Source organism: Elephas maximus, chromosome 9, assembly GCF_024166365.1.
Source record: "Elephas maximus indicus isolate mEleMax1 chromosome 9, mEleMax1 primary haplotype, whole genome shotgun sequence".
In the NCBI taxonomy this organism is placed as follows: domain Eukaryota; kingdom Metazoa; phylum Chordata; class Mammalia; order Proboscidea; family Elephantidae; genus Elephas; species Elephas maximus.
The window spans coordinates 59619264-59640034 of NC_064827.1; the positions used below are offsets into that span (position 1 = coordinate 59619264).

The 20771-nt window shown below is 42.2% G+C and overlaps 1 protein-coding gene across 17 annotated transcripts in view; it reads left to right on the plus strand.

The window, feature by feature from the left end:
• Positions 1-20771, plus strand: part of PALM2AKAP2 (PALM2 and AKAP2 fusion) — a 578232-nt gene that overhangs the window by 532726 nt on the left and 24735 nt on the right. For all 17 annotated transcript variants that reach the window (XM_049896006.1, XM_049896008.1, XM_049896011.1 and 14 more), the window contains one exon: positions 5406-7824. In XM_049896006.1, the coding sequence (XP_049751963.1) occupies positions 5406-7824 (2419 nt within the window). The remainder of the gene's footprint in view (positions 1-5405; positions 7825-20771) is intronic.

The following is a 20771-nucleotide window of genomic DNA, read 5'->3' on the forward strand; positions in this document are numbered from 1 at the left end:
TACTTTTTGATAAATAATTGCAGCTTTAGAGGTAACCTGGCTACTAGATTATAATAAAAGCAGATCTTGGAACAAATTCTGACGCTGGTACAGACATTTATTATTAAACATTTATGCAAATAAGTATAAAACCACTGTCTGTAACCTCAAAGAAGCCTTAGCTCTCAAATTCTGCATACTCTGACCCCACCTTACATGAAAAAAAAATGGCAATTTTGCAAAGGCAGGATCCTGTTCCTGGTATCCAGTTTAATGAAACAAAAAATACAGTTGCCTTCTAGTCGATTTTGACTCATGGTGACCTCATATGTCTCAGAGTAGAGCTGTGCTCAGTAGGGTTTTCAATGACCGATTTTTCAGAAGTAGATCTTCAGGGCTTTCTTCTGAGATACCTCTGGGTAGGCTCAAACCTCAACCTTTTGGTTAGCCACTAAGTGTTAACTCTTTGCACCATCTGGAGACTCATTACTGGTATTGTTGTTGTGTGCCATCAGCTCAGGTCTGACTCACAGGTGTTAAACAACCAAAATCCTTGGAACCAAAGCCTGGGTACAGGACTGTTTAGACCTCATATCCCAAACACCATTGCTAAGTGTATACCAGCCAAAGTGTTCACTCTATTTGTGGAAACCCTGGTGGCATAGTGGTTAAAAGCTATGACTGCTATCCAAAAGGTCGGCAGTTCAAATCCACCAGGCATTCCTTGGAAACTCTATGGGGCAGTCCTACTCTGTCATATAGGGATGCTCTGAGTTGTAATCGACTTGACGGCAGTGGATTTGGTTTGGTTTTATTCATGAAAGGAGACCTAGGGGCACAGTTAAGTGCTTGGCTGCTAACCTAAAGGTCAGCAGTTTGAACTCACCAGCCATTCCACAGGAGAAAAGACCTGGTAATCTGCTTTCATAAAGATCACAGCTTAAGAAACCCTATGGGGCAATTCTATTCTGTTATATAAGGTTGCTAGGTGCCCTGGTGGCACAGTGGTTAAAGTATTCAGCTGCTAACCAAAAAGTCAGTAGTTCAAACTCACGAACCTCTCCACAGGAGAAAGATATGGCAGTCTGCTTCCACAAAGATTTACAGCTTTGGGAACCCTAGGGGGCAGTTCTACTCTGACCTATAGGGTCGCTAGGAGTTGGAATAGACTCTATGGCACACAACAACATTTGTGAAAGGGTGTGAATATCTCTAATCCACAAATTTTGAATACCACCAATTTTACAATGAAAACAGATTTTCAATGGATTTTCACCATTATGCTAATTAATAAGCTGCTAATTCCACTAATGAAAACCTGTTTCTCAACTTTATTATGCCAGTTAGCAAAGTTCCTGGGGCCAATAGGGGTTGAAGAGAGCTAAAGCCACATATGGAGCCGGGGTTTCTGAGTAGATGCTCGTCGACCACTCCTGGAGTGTATATTCCCGATTAGGATGACTGTCTGCCCTGGGATGTAATTAAAACTAATTTCAGACACACACAGCTATATGCCCAAGTATTTTAAAGTACTGTAAATTGCAGACATCCGAACCAGCTGTTAGCTATTCTGGGAATCTGGTAGGCGGGCAGTATTCACTCCCTGGGCCCTGCTGTGGAGTTCCACCTGCCAGCGGGCTGGGGTAGACAGAACATCCCTCAGGGACCTTTAGCCGCCCTAGTTTTCCTCTGACCTTTGAGAACTCAGATTGATGGTTCTTTCATAGCTTCCTGATTTCTGCATTGGGGCATAGTTTATTTCAGAAAGAACTTTCTAGACAATTTAATGAATGCACTTTATCTGAATCTGGAATCAGATTTACCTTATTGGAAGCATGGAGAAAATTCTGGCCTTATCTTCAAACACTCATGTTCAAAGGGAGTAATAAGCATTTTTTTGGTTTAAAACAAGATATCATTTAATGATAGGAAGCCCAGACTCCTGTTAAATCTGGACATGTGGGATTTCCACTTACCTGTTGTAGTTACTAGAGGTGGCTTTGATCCTATCAGGCCAAGTTGCATTAAGGTAAATGCTTTCTACTGAGTGAAAAACCAAAAAACCCATTGCCATCAAGTTGATTCTGATTCCTAGCAACCCTATAGGACAGAGTCGAGTTGCCCCATAGGGTTTCCAAGGTTTTAAATCTTTACTGACCGCCACATCCTCCTCCCGCAGAGCAGCTGGTGGGTTCAAATCGCCAACCTCTTGGGTAGCAGCCAAGTGCTTTAACCACCGCACCACCAGGGATCCTTCTACTGAGCATAAACCAAAAAAAAAACCAAACCCACTTCCGTCAAGTCGATTCCGACTCATAGGGACCCTGTAGAACAGAGTAGAACTGCCCTGTAGAGTTTCCAAGGAGCGCCTGGTGGATTTGAACTGCTGACCTCTTGGTTAGCAGCTTATCAGCTGTAGCACTTAGCCACTACACCACCAGTGTTTCCTCTACTGAGCATAAAAAACCCAGTGCCGTCTACTGAGCATAAATCTCAGGAATTTGCTCTTTTGTTATGATTGTGCCTAACTACACAAATTCAGAGCCTCTGATGCATGATTGTGACTCGGTAATGCCGAGCTGTTTATCTCTTTAAGTACTTCTCTGATTAGGGTTTAGAGCTGCTGCTTGCTGCAGTAGATGGAGTGTTAGGAAGTTTCTGAAATTATGTAAAGTAAGCCCCGTGTAACTAAAGGGAAGGAGAGTCTCTTTCCTGTTTACACCCTCCAGTGTCTAGATATTTTTTCAATGCTGAAAGCATCTCAAATTACACTGAGACCCACACTTTGACTTTTAACCAGTAATTAGCATTTTTTAAATTTCAGTTTGATGAATCTCAGAAGATATAACTAATGAGGCTTGCTATTATTTCTGACTCAAAACTAAAAGGCAATTTTTTTGGGGGGGGACTCACTGCAAAAATATACTGTCAAATGCTATTCTCAGAGTTTTCAAATGTTTTGTAGGAACAGTTGTTTCTAGTTCAAAAAGTATGCCTTGGGAAGAGTTGATACGATTTTCGAGTTTAAAAAGAAAAAGCTGGCAGGACATCAGCTCCTCTGTCCTTAAATACTTGAACATTCTGAAGAAAGGGACAGTGCTGGTGAGAGGAGCAAAAAAGTGTTCCTGGGAAGACTGTGGAGTTAGGCCCAGTTCCTCCTATCTTTGTGATTAACAACAAGAGGCAAATATAGGCAAGTTTCTCACGTCTCTTGACCCAGTCTAGGTAAACTTTAAAATAGACTTATGGCTTCCTAGGAAGTGTAGGAAATTCAATGTGTGTTAAGAGTGTATTTACTATCTCTTGCAGCTTATTGTTGCTGCTAATTTCATTATGGCCCTGAAGTGTAAGCTTCCTGGGTGTTTAATGAATGAATGAATGAATGAACAAATGAACCATATAATTATTTGCCTTTTAGCTTCCGTTAAGCTTATATGTCCTCATTCCTCTCTTGTCAATGACTTTTTAAGGTGCTTATGTTTCAGCAGAACAGTGATTTTTAGCCACATTTTAGTCCCAGGGACTTCCTATTATTTCCTACTTTTTTCCAAAATGCCAAAAGGAATTGAAGAAGAGCTCTGCTTTCATAAAGAATATTAGCAGTAAATCACTGCCCAACTGAAACAGTGGGTGGGAGTGCCATGGGTCTTCTGATTCTCACCTCTGCAACACCCTTTTAGTTCGTCTGTTTATCCCAGTAATAACTTTCTATGGAGTTTGCTAATTTTGACCTAGATATGCTTGAAATTAGGAGCCCCAACAGCACAGTGGATAAGAGCTATGGCTGCTAACCAAAAGGTCAGCAGTTTGAATCCACCAGGTGCTCCTTGGAAACCCTGTGGGGCAGTTCTACTCTGTCCTATAGGGTTGCTATGAGTTGTTCTAGAAAAGGAAGATCTATTACTTGATTGATTTAAGTCTGAAGGTGTATGTGGAAAACAGAGTGAAGGAAACCCTCAGGCCTCTTTCAGTTCATGGTTAACCAAGTGGGAATTTTTCAACATTCTGATAGCCGTGCAGAGCATCTAGAATGAACCCCATGTTTTTCTAGATGTCTTATAAATAAATCTATAATTATCCACTTTTCCTTGGAAGGATTTTGAAATTAACCCCCTGAGAATCATCCTAAAATACTGTTTTAATATTAGGTTCTAAGCCTTCAGAATTGTTTAAGCTGTAAGTGAATAAAAATTATGCCATAGACCAAGTTTGCATTGTACGATGTCAGTAATGCAGGTACACTATAAACTTGAGAAAGGGAAACCAAGCGGACCAAGGTGTTTGTGAAATCCTTGAGGGGGATTCACAATTTACTGCTGTAATTATCTGAGACAAACCAGAGGGCTTTGGTATGAAAAAAATACGTATATCATCCTAAAATTTTAAAATTACTCTTACTAATGTCAAATGGAAACCCTGGTGGCATAGTGATTAATAGCTATGACTGCTAACCAAAAGGTCAGCAGTTCGAATCTACCAGGCGCTTCTTGGAAACGTATGGGGCAGTTGTACTCTGTCCTATAGGGTTTCTTTAAGTTGGAATCGACTAAACGGCAATGGACTAATGCCAAATAACAAAATTGCATAGGCTAGATAACTGATGCGGGAAAAATGGTGCCTTTAAAAAATGGCTACCATAAAGAAGATATCGTTTTCTTGTTTAACCAGAAATTGGAGCTATCGTATATAAAGCATCTTAGACACTGTGGGGGAGGTGCTGCCGACCACTAGCTTTTCAAAGCAACACTCACTTCTTAACTAAGGAGTATTGTTTGGATGCAGTCCCAGAGAACAGAACTGTGCAGTCAGTGGCTTTACTTATAGCGTTTATAACGCACACGGTCAATTAGAGTCATGCCTGTGGGGCTCTGTAGCCTTAAAGCGGCCATTGAAGGGATCCACTGTTTCCAGCATTTTATTTTGGAAAGATTTTCCAAAACAGTTTCTTGTCTCCAGAATTGTTGCCTTAAATCTGGCAGAGAATCATAAAGGACTTTTTTTTTCCTCCACGGTTGGAAGCACACAAATAGACCTATGACACAGCCTTCAGTAGTTTGCTATGAAACATTGACACAGACTCTGGTACAATAGCTAGATCATCTATTTCCACTTTAAAAAAATATTTCAGCATTGTCTTCAGATTATTTAAGTCCTAGTTTGCTTTTAAATTTTAATATGGTCCTAGCATTTATTGAAAGTTCTTAGGACACTCAGTGAACAAAATAGAATCCGAAAAATTTAGAGGGTTAAGTACCAGTCACCACAACAAAAGACATGTTTAAAGGATTACCTGAAGGGAAATCTTTATGCAAAAGAACTTGTCGCTGTTAATTTTCCTTCCAGTTAGTTATGAGTTAATTTCTCATTGTTTACCTACATAAAATATGTGATGTCTAACCCTGGCCTTTGTTTCTTCTTTGTTCCAGAAGTCTCCCCAGCTTTCTGAGGATGATATCCAGCTAAAAAACGAAGGAGACAACCGTCGTGCCAAGCTCCTGGAGCCTGCTACCAGCTCTCTTTCCCCAGATCCTCAAACAATGGAAATTGAGGTCTCAGTTGCAGAATGTAAAAGTGTTCCAGGAATCACCTCGACCCCACACTCCATGGACCACCCCTCCCTTTTCTATTCACCCCCACGCAATGGCCTCCTCACTGATCACCACGAATCCCTAGATAATGATGTGGCCAGAGAGATCCGATATCTAGACGAAGTGCTGGAGGCCAACTGCTGCGATTCTGCTGTGGACGGAACGTATAACGGCACATCCTCCCCGGAGCCTGGCGCCGCCATCCTGGTGGGCACTCTGAGCCCACCTGCCCACACAGCTAACCAGCCAGAAGCCACTGAGAGAACAGCTGGCAGGCAGGTGCCTCCTCACATTGAGCTCCGTAAAAGCAGCTCCTACACCATGGCAGAGAGTGAAAGAACAAATGGCCACGCTCCTGACCAGTCCCGAGATACACTGGGAGACGGCCTGCAGGTACCTGTGAGCCCCAGCTCCTCCACCAGCTCCCGGTGTTCTTCCCGAGATGGGGAGTTCACGCTCACCACGCTGAAGAAGGAGGCCAAGTTTGAGCTGCGGGCCTTCCATGAAGACAAGAAGCCCTCCAAGCTCTTTGAGGATGACGAGAGAGAGAAAGAGCAATACTGCGTCAGGAAAGTGAGGCCTTCAGAAGAGATGCTAGAGCTGGAAAAGGAAAGGAGGGAACTCATCCGGAGCCAGGCTGTGAAAAAGAATCCTGGCATTGCAGCCAAATGGTGGAATCCCCCCCAGGAAAAAACCATCGAGGAGCAGCTTGATGAGGAGCACCTGGAGTCGCACAAAAGGTACAAGGAGCGCAAGGAGAGAAGGGCACAGCAGGAACAATTGCTGCTGCAACAGCAGCAGCAGCCGCCGCCGCCGCCGCCGCCCCCACTACAGCTCTGCACAGCCCCAGCCTCCTCTCGTGAACATTCAAGCATGACTGAAAATGCAAAGGAAGACATTGTCACAGAGCAGATAGATTTCTCTGCTGCTCGTAAACAGTTTCAGCTGATGGAGAATTCCAGGCAAACAGTGGCCAAGGGCCAGAGTACACCCAGGCTGTTCTCTGTCAAGCCCTTCTACAGGCCTTTGGGGTCAATCAACTCAGACAAACCAGTGACAATCTCGAGACCGGCCTCTGTCAGAGGACCTCCAGAAGACAGTGCTGCATCGACAGCCAAGGGGCAGAAAGCCTCCTGTTCCCTCGAGAGCCAGTCCATGGGAGGAGGCCAGAGTGGTGCAGCTCCTCAGGGAAGGGAAGGGTCTTACAGTGAGCCCTCTAAACGTGGGCCCTTATCTAAACTGTGGGCAGAGGACAGAGAGTTTACAAGTGTCCGGGCAGTCCTCACTGTGGTCAAGGATGATGACCATGGGATTTTGGATCAGTTCTCAAAATCTGTCAATGTCTCTTTGACCCCAGAGGAGCTTGACTCTGGTTTGGATGAACTGTCAGTGAGGTCCCAGGATACCACCGTCCTGGAGACCCTGTCTAATGATTTCAGCATGGACAACATCAGTGACAGTGGGGCCTCCAATGAGACAACCAATGCTCTCCAGGAAAACTCACTGGCTGATTTTTCTCTGCCCCAGACTCCGCAAACTGACAACCCCTCAGAGGGCCGGGGAGAAGGTGTCTCCAAGTCATTTAGTGATCATGGTTTCTATTCCCCTTCGTCCACACTGGGAGACTCTCCGTCAGTTGATGACCCCTTGGAATATCAGGCTGGTCTCCTGGTGCAGAATGCCATTCAGCAAGCCATTGCTGAGCAAGTAGATAAAGCTGTGTATAAAACCAACAAGGATAGAGCACAACAGCAGGGACCTGAAGCAACTCTAGAGGAAGCTGAAACTGGGCCTCCTAGCTCAGAGAAGCCTCAGAACATGTTTGAGCCACCTCAGGTATCTTCTCCTGTTCAAGAGAAAAGAGATGTATTACCAAAGATTCTGCCTGCTGAAGACAGAGCGCTCAGGGAAAGGGCGCCCTCCCAGGCACTGCCTGCCGTGCAACCCAGTGGCCCAGTAAACATGGAGGAGACCAGGCCTGAAGGGAGCTACTTCAGCAAATACTCAGAGGCAGCTGAGCTGAGAAGCACAGCCTCCCTCCTGGCCACTCAAGAATCAGATGTGATGGTTGGGCCCTTCAAGCTGAGGTCAAGGAAGCAGCGGACTTTGTCCATGATCGAAGAAGAGATCCGAGCAGCCCAGGAAAGGGAAGAGGAGCTGAAGAGGCAGAGACAAGTTTTGCAGAGCACGCAGAGCCCCAGGGCAAAGAAGGCTGCATCCCTGCCCTCCAGAACAATGTGCTACAAAACTGCCCCAGGTAAGTCAAGTGACTCCTGTCAGAGACAAATGCTGTGGAAATCATGGTTTTTGCCACTTCCCAGAGGATGAAAGAGCTCCTTTCTTGTCATGCTGCTTTGGCTTTGGTTCATTACAGAGAACTGTTCTCTTTTATTTGAAGGGGCCCTCTCTCAGCTGAGGGAGGCACAGTACCAGCCAGGGTGAGCACATGTGTGGGCCAGGTTTCAGTCGGTCACCCCCATCCTAAAGATCTATAGTTAAATTAAACCCACCTGATTTTGGAATGTGCCCTACTAACCCCTTTGAATGTTCGAATGCTGGGTCCCTTCTCAGTGATGACAATTGTGGCTCAGTATTGCACATCGATCCATAGAAGATATTTTTGTCCATCTCGTATGTGGTTAGGTTTGTCTTCTTTTAAGTCGCTACTAAGCAATTACTTGGAAACCCTGGTGGCGTAGTGGTTAAAAGCTACATCTGCTAACCAAAAGGTCGGCAGTTCAAATCTGCCAGGAGCTCCTTGGAAACTCCATAGGGCAGTTCTACTCTGTACTATAGGGTCACTGGGAGTGGGAATCGACTCGACGGCAACGAGGTTTTTTTTTTTTTAAGTGATTACTTTCGAGTCTGTGGTGATTCATCCAGTCTTATCATATGACCATATAAGAAAAGGTAGGTCTTCAGTCCTCCCAGATTGCCTGCTAGGTCCCTTTCTTGAATACTTTGTATAGATAGTTGTGTTACTTATAGTGATAATTATTGTTGCTGCCATTACGGACAATCGTGTGGCTTGGTAGAGCTTTTATTTCCTATTTGGAAGTGATGGCAATCGGGGATTCATACATCTTCCACAGAGAAGTGCTGCTCGAAACGTGGTGTGAGCCAGTCCGTAAACTGTTGTTACTGATCCATGCTGAGATAAGCATACCAACTCCCTCCTCACCCCATTTAGGGCTCCAACAGTGAACACCAGGTCATCCCCCCTTTATTCCCCCATGATGCCTATTTCATCCCGCTCTGGCTCCAGCACACAACTCTGGGCCACTGTGGCTTTTCCACTTCGAATGTAGACTCATCTTGCTCAACTCTACCTAATGGCTTTTGGACTCAATTATTCAGGAAGGGAAGAGGAGGAGAGCACTGGGGCTTTCTTGATGAAAATTTTTATTTCTTCAGGTCACAAGACAATGACCAGCTGAGTGTTGAAGGCAAAGAAAACCTCTAAGGGAATGTCTTTGCCGATGTGTAACAGTGACTGGTTGGCTTTCTCCAAAGACCCTTAGTTGTCAAGTTCACTTTAAGTACTTTCTTGTGGGCTAGTCTGACACAGATGCCAGTGGGAACCTCGTGCAGGTATCCAAAGAAATTTGTACGACATGATTTCAGCCCAAATTGGAGAGCCTGCTTCACAAGTGGTTGGCCATAAAGGACCTGCATAAATACCTGCAGTCCCACTGATGGAGGAAAGTTCTGGAGGCATCTTGGTCTCTGCTCACGTGTAAGGCAGATATCTGTGGCTCTCCTGTTCTTACCAGTTACAGCCAGCTCCACCCACCTGCCCTCCCTTTGCGTTATTTCATGACAGAAACTTCCCTCAAGTACACGTGCTCAGTGGGGTATTTTCTGTTTCATCTGCTCCACCTCTTTATTGAACCCCTCACTATATTGTCCCCCTATTTTCTACCACATGAACGATTGTCTAATCTAAAGATACTTCCACATTTTCCTCTGGTTCTCTAACCAGGGATAGATGGAGATAGAGAAGTTAGTTGGTTGTCTTTCAGGCTTCCCGCCAAGCTTGAGGTTGCGTTAGAACAAGTCAAAGTCCTAATATTTCCCATCAGCATCTCAGCTTCCTCAGCACTTCCTTCTACACTAATTGCTGATTTCGTCCCCCATATTCCGTCCCCACAGGATTAGTTTCTGTCCCTTTAGTAAGATGGTAATTCATCTGTGCAAGTTTGCACATTGCTCTGTTCTGGTTGTCACACTGTGTACAGTAATGATAATGACATGTACAGCTCATTCCTTCATGTTTAACTCTAGAACATTTAAAGTATGTGGTAGGGCTTCTCAGAATTAGAACATGAATTGAAAGAAACTGAATGTAAACCACAATTTTTTATCTGTCCATGCCTGGAAATGTTTGGAATGTTGCTTGACCAGCCAGCCTCCAAGTGTGTGATCAAAAAGGAGGTTGACATATTACTCTGAGCAGCCAAAGTGGACGATTCATGGCCAGGGTCAGAGCTGCTGGCTCCAACTTTGACTTTGTGAATGGAGATGTTGCTAAGTCCCTACTACACGACACTACCTGTCATGCCAGAGTGATGACTCATCTGGTTGGTTGTGTGCCTCAGACCAATGATTTGATAGTAGGTAGTGACAATTTATAATAATAATTTTTAACTTTTCTTCTAGTAGTAGTCATGATGGTGACATGCTGGAATTCCAAAATCTTATGACAAATAAAATCCACTAAAAACCAAAATGTGATAATGAAGAAGAAAAGTACTAATTTCTCCCATTGAGAAGTTATCTAGACATAAATCCATTCCCCAGGTGTTAAAATGATACTTGTTTCTACTTTTAGTTTCCTTGCCTTTAAAATATGGAGGATGAGAGGGATTCTGTGTTGAAAAGGATATAGTCATTTAAATACCAATTATTAGGAAATTTTATCTCGTTTATTCTTATTTAATCTTTAAAGGAAAAAGATCATTTAAATAATTAATAATACTCTATGTCAGGGTTTGGAGCCCTGGTGGAGCGGTGGTTAAGAGCTCAGCTACTGACCAAAAGGTCATCAATTCCAATCAACCAGCCACTCCATAGAAATCCTATGGGGTAGTTCTACTCTTGTCCTATAACCAGAAAACCAAACCCGCTGTCATCAAGTCAATTCCGACTCATAGCGACCCTATAGGGTAAAGTAGAAGTGCCCCATAGAGTTTCCAAGGAGCACCTGGTGGATTCGAACTGCTGACCTTTTGGTTAGCAGCCGTGGCACTTAACCACTATGCCACCAGGGTTTCCAATAGGTTGCTATTAGTCAGAATTGACTCCACAGCAACAGGTTTGTTTTTTTGTTTTTGTTAGGGTTTATGGGACATTTGTTCATGCAGAGGTGAACAAGACAGACACAGTTCCTGCCCTCAGAGAACTTACAGTTCAGTAAGAGAAACTACAGCAAACAAGTGCGGCAATTCCATAGCAGAAAAGCTAGGAGACCTGTAAGAGCATGCAATAAGGAAAATTGCCTCATTTGCGTCATAAGGAAAGTCTTTCTTTCTTGGGGAACAATGGTATCAACTGAGAACTGAAGAAAGAGTGGGAGTTGGGCTTAAAGGGGTGGGGGAAGTGGGAGATTGCTCCAGTCAGAAGTAATAGCACCTACAGAGTCCCAAAGGAAGGCGAGGACTTGGCACATCTGAGGCATTTAAATAAGGCAGTGTGGGTTAAAGGAAGGGGTTTAAAGAAAAAAATTGGTTGTAGCCAAAGAAGAGCTATATAAATCATGTTAAGGATTTTAAAATTTAGACTTTAACCTGTGGTCAGTGGGAAGCCAGTGAGAGTTTTCAGTGGGAAAATTATCACAGATCTCCAAGCTCTCCTGCCTTTATTTATGAGTTGGATGAAGACGCATCTATGTCTTCCTGCTTTAATGAGTCCGTTCCACAGGCGTGTATTATACTCTTCCAGTGTACGAGCACTTCTGACGGCAAGCTGCCATCTTGAGGGACGTCCTTTCTGTTATGTGAGAGGCCATACTCCCAAGCGTACACACATGTGCACCTTCTGCTGATAGTGCTTAGAAGTAGAAAATAAAGGAACCACGTTGGCGGGTGCACAAGCCTGATTTGAAAGGGTAACCCATACACTGCTATGAAACGTTCCTAAGGAGAAAGGGTATTTGGGGGAGGGGAGAGCCCATTTTATTGAAGTTACAATTTAAGGCCTTTTCAAATGTCTTTTCATATCAGGGATATCAACAAACAGTTCTCACTTTAGTGTCTATGTCTCTTATTATTAGTTATCCTAGTTTTACTTCCCAGTTCAAGGCATGCTAGAGAAACCCAGTTAGCTAGGTGATAATTAGTTTAGCTTTTTTATTATTTTGAAATACTTTCAGATTTCATACTAGATGTTGAATTGATCTATCAAGTTAATTAGCCCAGTGGGATGGTACCTTGAGAGGGAAGGTGTGGATATAGAGTCCTATAACTTCTAGTGTCTGTTCGTGTTTTATAATACGTGGAAAGATGTGACAGTTCCATGTCTAATAAAAATAAAATTGACGGGAAGTTTCAACATCTGTTATCAGCTTGGATTAAGGTTCCACATGAGGTAGTCATTATACTGTTACAAGCTTTGTTTACTGAGTCTTTCTTTCTCCCTGCCTACATGATCGTTAAACATCTCAAAGAAAAGTCCTAGATAGAAAATTGTTTGTGTCAGCACAATATTCATGAAGCAGGGCTGAGTGGGGGGGTTCCATGCTAAATTAGAGCTGGGTGAGGCGTTAACACTCTCATTGAAGAGACCCTCATTGCTCCACAGTAGAAGTCCCTGTGTTGGGAACTGCTAGAAGATTCCATCCCAGGCCAGGGCATGATAGAACTCTTGTTTAGGAGTAGACAGTGCCTCCTTTTCCTACAAGGCAGGCACTGATTGGGCAGCTTGTAAGGGGCCCAGTCATCTTTGTGAAGGTAGCCAAAGCTTAATGTGGAGCAGCCTACAGATGGTTGTTGTTCACTACCATATTTCTTGAATATTCTCTGGTGACACAAGTCTAATTATGGTAGCTACGATTTACCCCAAGGCCTTAACTGTGTACGATATCAGTTATTTCACACATCTTTTCTCATTTCATCCTCCCAACAGCCCCCTAACATATAATAAAAATTATCCTAACCCTTGAGGATTCAGAATTTTTCTGGTTTTAAAAAAAGTGCATATACTATGATTTAACACACCCAGTGGGGTCTGGGGGAGCATCTTGAAATCAAACAAATTTTTGTTGTAAGACTTAGAGTTAGTTGCATAAATAAAGACTCAAGAGCCTTATGTCAGTTCAGTATTTGCGGCCAAATAAGTTATAGGAAAAAACTTGGTTTTCAGGGCATTTTCGGATTTTAGAATTTTGCATAAGGGTTGGAGGCTTGTAGTATTATCCCACTTTCAAAGAACTCAATACGAGGGCCCAGAGAGGTGAAGTAACTTACTCAAGGTCACTGAGATAGGAAGTGGCAGAGCCAGCTTTCAAACCCAGGCTCATTTGACCCCAAAATCCATATTCTTTTCAGTGTCCTCTGCTGCCCCCTCTGCTGAAGCTGACCCCTGCCCTTGAGGTCTGTGAGATAGGTAGTAGTAGTAGCCTCCCTCTCCAACCTGCAGTGATAGAGCTAATTCTCGCCACTCTCCCAGGCTCAGGCCTGGCCCCTACATTCTCTTGAGTCCTTTCTGCCCCTCCTTTCTGGAGCCACTGTAGCTCTGGAATCCCTCTGCTAGCATTGGCCTGGGTGCATGAGTTTGACTGTCGGTGGCCATGAAATGGTGCCAACCTAGTGACCTGGGATGGTTTCTTTGTGCCTTTGGAACTCAAGTCTAGTGCTCCAAGTTACAACAGGTGAAATTTGTGGCTCAGTATGTGAGATCAAAGTCCAAAAAGCTGAGCAGATGAGGGAGGGGATAACATAGTCTATGTCAGCCATCTAGACTGGCTGCTCTTGTGGGTTCTTTCTGAAAGTTTATTTCCCAGGGAGAACCTTAGATGTTCCCTCCAGGAACAGGATCATTTCCCTGAAATCTCTGAAAGAACTGGGTACTCACGTAAGAAATCAATTTCTTATTTGAGGACAGGCAGGGAGAATTGTCCACGCCATTAACTGAGCATGTTTGATGTAGTGGGGTCAAAGTTGACTAAATTACTTGCCCATGGTCATTGAGCACCATGACTGCTCTCTTTAGCTTTTTAAGACCAGTCTGCCTTGTACCAGAACCTCATATATTTTATTTATCCAAACCCAACAAATAGGTTCATTTTAAAAATGCATTCTAGGAGGCGGAGCCAAGATGGCAGACTAGGCAGACGCTACCTCGGATCCCTCTTACAACAAAGACACGGAAAAACAAGTGAATCGATCACATACATAACAATCTACGAACCCTGAACAACAAACACAGATTTAGAGACGGAGAACGAACTAATACGGGGAAGCAGCGATTGTTTCCAGAGCCTGGAGCCAGCGTACCAGTCAGGTACGGCACAAGCAGAGAGAGCTGCTCCACCCCCCTGAACTAACCCTGGGAGGGGGACCAGCCGGTTCCGCGGGCGGCGTGGGACGCAGCCAGTAGGAGAAGTCCCCGGGAGGCAGTGACTGGTCTTGGAGCAGGAAGAGCAGCGTCCCAGCCGGAGAACCGTCCCGCCGGGATTTGGACTGGACGCAGCGGATTTTCTGGAAAAACTAGTTTCCCAGTGATGGCTCGGAGACAACAATCCATATCAAACCACTTAAAGAAGCAGACCATGACAGCTTCTCCAACCCTCCAAACAAAAGAATCAAAATCTTTCCCAAATGAAGATACAATCCTGGAATTATCAGATACAGAATATAAAAAACTAATTTACAGAATGCTTAAAGATATCACAAATGAAATTAGGATAACTGCAGAAAAAGCCAAGGAACACACAGATAAAACTGTTGAAGAACTCAAAAAAATTATTCAAGAACATAGTGGAAAAATTAATAAGTTGCAAGAATCCATAGAGAGACAACATGTAGAAATCCAAAAGATTAACAATAAAATTACAGAATTAGACAACGCAATAGGAAGTCAGAGGAGCAGACTTGAGCAATTAGAATGCAGACTGGGACATCTGGAGGACCAGGGAATCAACACCAACATAGCTGAAAAAAAATCAGATAAAAGAATTAAAAAAAATGAAGAAACCCTAAGAATTATGTGGGACTATATCAAGAAGGATAACCTGCGGGTGATTGGAGTCCCAGAACAGGGAGGGGAGACAGAAAACACAGAGAAAATAGTTGAAGAACTCCTGACAGAAAACTTCCCTGACATCATGAAAAACGAAAGGATATCTGTCCAAGATGCTTATCGAACCCCATTTAAGATTGATCCAAAAAGAAAAACACCAAGACATATTGTCATCAAACTCACCAAAACCAAAGATAAACAGAAAATTTTAAAAGCAGCCAGGGAGAAAAGAAAGGTTTCCTTCAAGGGAGAATCAATAAGAATAAGTTCAGACTACTCAGCAGAAACCATGCAGGCAAGAAGGGAATGGGACGACATATCCAGCAAAACTCTCTCTGAAATATAAAGGCGAAATTAAGATATTTATAGACAAACACAAGTTTAGAGAATTTACAAAAACCAAACCAAAGCTACAAGAAATACTAAAGGATATTGTTTGGCCAGAGAACCAATAATATCAGATATCAGCACAACACAAGGTCACAAAACAGAACGTCCTGATATCAACTCAAATAGGGAAATCACAAAAACAAACAAATTAAGATTAATTAAAAAAAAAATACACATAACAGGGAATCATGGAAGTCAATAGGTAAAAGATCACAATAATCAAAAAGAGGGACTAAATACAGGAGGCATTGAACTGCCATATGGAGAACGATACAAGGCAATATAGAACAATACAAGTTAGGTTTTTACTTAGAAAAATAGGGGTAAATAATAAGGTAACCACAAAAAGGTATAACAACTCTATAACTCAAGATAAAAGCCAAGAAAAACGTAACGACTCAACTAACATAAAGTCAAACACTATGAAAATGAGGATCTCACAATTTACTAAGAAAAAACGCCTCAGCACAAAAAAGTATGTGGAAAAATGAAATTGTCAACAACACACATAAAAAGGCATCAAAATGACAGCACTAAAAACTTATTTATCTATAATTACCCTGAATGTAAATGGACTAAATGCACCAATAAAGAGACAGAGAGTCACAGACTGGATAAAGAAACACGATCCATCTATATGCTGCCTACAAGAGACACACCTTAGACTTAGAGACACAAACAAACTAAAACTCAAAGGATGGAAAAAAGTATATCAAGCAAACAATAAGCAAAAAAGAAGAGGAGTAGCAATATTAATTTCTGACAAAATAGACTTTAGACTTAAATCCACCACAAAGGATAAAGAAGGACACTATATAATGATAAAAGGGACAATTGATCAGGAAGACATAACCATATTAAATATTTATGCACCCAATGACAGGGCTGCAAGATACATAAATCAAATTTTAACAGAATTGAAAAGCGAGATAGATACCTCCACAATTATAGTAGGAGACTTCAACACACCACTTTCGGAGAAGGACAGGACATCCAGTAAGAAGCTCAATAGAGACACGGAAGATCTAATTACAACAATCAACCAACTTGACCTCATTGACTTATACAGAACTCTCCACCCAACTGCTGCAAAATATACTTTTTTTTCTAGTGCACATGGAACATTCTCTAGAATAGACCACATATTAGGTCATAAAACAAACCTTTGCAGAGTCCAAAACATCAAAATATTACAAAGCATCTTCTCAGACCACAAGGCAATAAAACTAGAGATCAATAACAGAAAAACTAGGGAAAAGAAATCAAATACTTGGAAAATGGACAATACCCTCCTGAAAAAAGACTGGGTTATAGAAGACATCAAGGAGGGAATAAGGAAATTCATAGAAAGCAACGAGAATGAAAATACTTCCTATCAAAACCTCTGGGACACAGCAAAAAGCAGTGCTCAGAGGCCAATTTATATCGATAAATGCACACATACAAAAAGAAGAAAGAGCCAAAATCAGAGAACTGTCCCTACAACTTGAACAAATAGAAACTGAGCAACAAAAGAATACATCAGGCTCCAGAAGAAAACAAATAATAAAAATTAGAGCTGAACTAAATGAATTAGAGAACAGAAAAACAATTGAAAGAATTAACAAAGCCAAAAGCTGGTTCTTTGAAAAAATTAACAAAATTGATAAACCATTGGCTAGACTGACTAAAGAAATACAGGAAAGGAAACAAATAACCCGAATAAGAAACGAGAAGGACCACATCACAACAGAACCAAATGAAATTAAAGGAATCATTTCAGATTATTATGAAAAATTGTACTCTAACAAATTTGAAAACCTAGGAGAAATGGATGAATTCCTGGAAAAACACTACCTACCTAAACTAACACATTCAGAAGTAGAACAATCAAATAGACCCATAACAAAAAAAGAGATTGAAATGGTAATCAAAAAACTCCCAAAAAAAAAGCCCTGGCCCGGACAGCTTCACTGCAGAGTTCTACCAAACTTTCAGAGAAGAGTTAACACCACTACTTCTGAAGGTATTCCAAAGCATAGAAAATGACGGAATACTACCCAACTCATTCTATGAAGCCACCATCTCCCTGATACCAAAACCAGGTAAAGACATTACAAAAAAAGAAAATTATAGACCTATATCCCTCATGAACATAGATGCAAAAATCCTCAACAAAATTCTAGCCAATAGAATCCAACAACACATCAAAAAAATAATTCACCCTGATCAAGTGGGATTTATACCAGGTATGCAAGGCTGGTTTAATATCAGAAAAACCATTAATGTAATCCATCACATAAATAAAACAAAAGACAAAAACCACATGATCTTATCAATTGATGCAGAAAAGGCATTTGACAAAGTCCAACACCCATTTATGATAAAAACTCTTACCAAAATAGGAATTGAAGGAAAATTCCTCAACATAATAAAGGGCATCTATGCAAATCCAACAGCCAATATCACTCTAAATGGAGAGAACCTGAAAGCATTTCCCTTGAGAACGGGAACCAGACAAGGATGCCCTTTATCACCGCTCTTATTCAACATCGTGCTGGAAGTCCTAGCCAGGGCAATTAGGCTAGACAAAGAAATAAAAGGTATCCGGATTGGCAAGGAGGAAGTAAAGTTATCACTATTTGCAGATGACAGGATTATATACACAGAAAACCCTAGGAATCCTCCAGAAAACTACTGAAACTAATAGAAGAGTTTGGTAGAGTCTCAGGTTATAAAATAAACATACAAAAATCACCTGGATTCCTCTACATCAACAAAAAGAACACCGAAGAGGAAATAACCAAATCAATACCATTCACAGTAGCCCCCAAGAAGATAAGATACTTAGGAATAAATCTTACCAAGGATGTAAAAGACCTATACAAAGAAAACTACAAAGCTCTACTACAAGAAATTCAAAAGGACATACTTAAGTGGAAAAACATACCCTGCTCATGGATAGGAAGACTTAACATAGTAAAAATGTCTATTCTACCAAAAGCCATCTATACATTTAACGCACTTCCGATCCAAATTCCAATGTCATATTTTAAGGGGATAGAGAAACAAATCACCAATTTCATATGGAAGGGAAAGAAGCCCCAGATAAGCAAAGCACTACTGAAAAAGAAGAAAGTGGGAGGCCTCACTTTACCTGACTTCAGAACCTATTATACAGCCACAGTAGTCAAAACAGCCTGATACTGGTACAACAACAGGCACATAGACCAATGGAACAGAATTGAGAACCCAGACATAGATCCATCCACGTATGAGCAGCTGATATTTGACAAAGGACCACTGTCAATTAATTGGGGAAAAGATAGCCTTTTTAACAAATGGTGCTGGCATAACTGGATATCCATTTGCAAAAAAATGAAACAGGACCCATACCTCACACCATGCGCAAAAACTAACTCCAAGTGGATCAAAGACCTAAACATAAAGACTAAAACGATAAAGATCATGGAAGAAAAAATTGGGACAACCTTAGGAGCCCTAATACAAGGTATAAACAGAATACAAAACATTACCAAAAATGATGAAGAGAAACCCGATAACTGGGAGCTCCTAAAAATCAAACACCTATGCTCATCTAAAGACTTCTCCAAAAGAGTAAAAAGACCACCTACAGATTGGGAAAGAATTTTCAGCTATGACATCTCCGACCAGCGCCTGATCTCTAAAATCTACATGATTCTGTCAAATCTCAACCACAAAAAGACAAACAACCCAATCAAGAAGTGGGCAAAGGATATGAACACACATTTCACTAAAGAAGATATTCAGGCAGCCAACAGATACATGAGAAAATGCTCTCGGTCATTAGCCATTAGAGAAATGCAAATTAAAACTATGATGAGATTTCATCTCACACCAGCAAGGCTGGCATTAATCCAAAAAACACAAAATAATAAATGTTGGAGAGGCTGCGGAGAGATTGGAACTCTCATACACTGCTGGTGGGATTGTAAAATGGTACAACAACTTTGGAAATCCATCTGGCGTTATCTTAAACAGTTAGAAATAGAACTACCATACAACCCAGAAATCCCACTCCTGGGAATATACCCTAGAGATACAAGAGCCTTCATACAAACAGATATATGCACACCCATGTTTATTGCAGCTCTGTTTACAATAGCAAAAAGCTGGAAGCAACCAAGGTGTCCATCAACAGATGAATGGGTAAATAAATTGTGGTATATTCACACAATGGAATACTACGCATTGATAAAGAACAGTGACGAATCTCTGAAACATTTCAGAACATGGAGGAACCTGGAAGGCATTATGCTGAGTGAAATTAGTCAGAGGCAAAAGGACAAATATTGTATAAGACCACTATTATAAAATCTTGAGAAATAGTAAACCTGAGAAGAACACATACTTGTGTGGTTACGAGGCGGGGAGGGAGGGAGGGTGGGAGAGGGTTTTTTATTGATTAATCAGTAGATAAGAACTGCTTTAGGTGAAGGGAAAGACAACACTCAATACATGGAAGGTCAGCTCAATTGGACTGGACCAAAAGCAAAGAAGTTTCCGGGATAAAATGAATGCTTCAAAGGTCAGCGGAGCAAGGGCGGGGGTCTGGGGAACATGGTTTGCGGGGACTTCTAAGTCAATTGGCAAAATAATTCTATTATGAAATCATTCTGCATCCCACTTTGAAATGTGGCGTCTGGGGTCTTAAATGCTAACAAGCGGCCATCTAAGATGCATCAATTGGTCTCAACGCACCTGGAGCAAAGGAAAATGAAGAACACCAAGGCCACACGACAACTAAGAGCCCAAGAGACAGAAAGGGCCACATGAACCAGAGACCTACATCATCCTGAGACCAGAAGAACTAGTTGGTGCCCGGCCACAATCGATGACTGCCCTGACAGGGAGCACAGCAGAGGACCCCTGAGGGAGCAGGAGATCAGTGGGATACAGACCCCAAATTCTCATAAAAAGACCAAACTTAATGGTCTGACTGAGACTAGAGAACTCCCGGCGGCCATGGTCCCCAGACCTTCTGTTGGCACAGGACAGGAACCATCCCCAAAGACAACTCATCAGACATGAAAGGGACTGGTCAGCGGGTGGGAGAGAGACGCTGATGAAGAGTGAGCTAATTATATCAGGTGGACACTTGAGATTGTGTTGGCAACTCTTTTCTGGAGGGGGAATGGGAGGATAGAGAGAGGGAAGCCGGCAAAATTGTCAAGAAAGGAGAGACTGAAAGGGCTGACTCAAGAGGGGGAGAGCAAGTGGGAGTAGGGAGTGAGATGTATGTAAACTAATATGTGACAGACTGATTGGATTTGTAAACGTTCACTTGAAGCTTAGTAAAAGTTATATAAAAAAAAAATGCATTCTGTTTTAGTGGTTAGTGGCAGTTCAGTGGTAGAATTCTTGCCTTCCACGTAGGAGTCCTGGGTTTGATTGCCAGCCAGTGTACCTCATGTGCAGCTACCACCTGTCTATCAGTGGAGGCTTGCATGTTGCTATGCTGCTCAACAGGTTTCAGCATAGCTTCTAGACTAAGACAGACTAGGAAGAAAAGCTTGGCAAGCTAATTCCAAAAATCAGCCAGTGAAAACCCTGTGG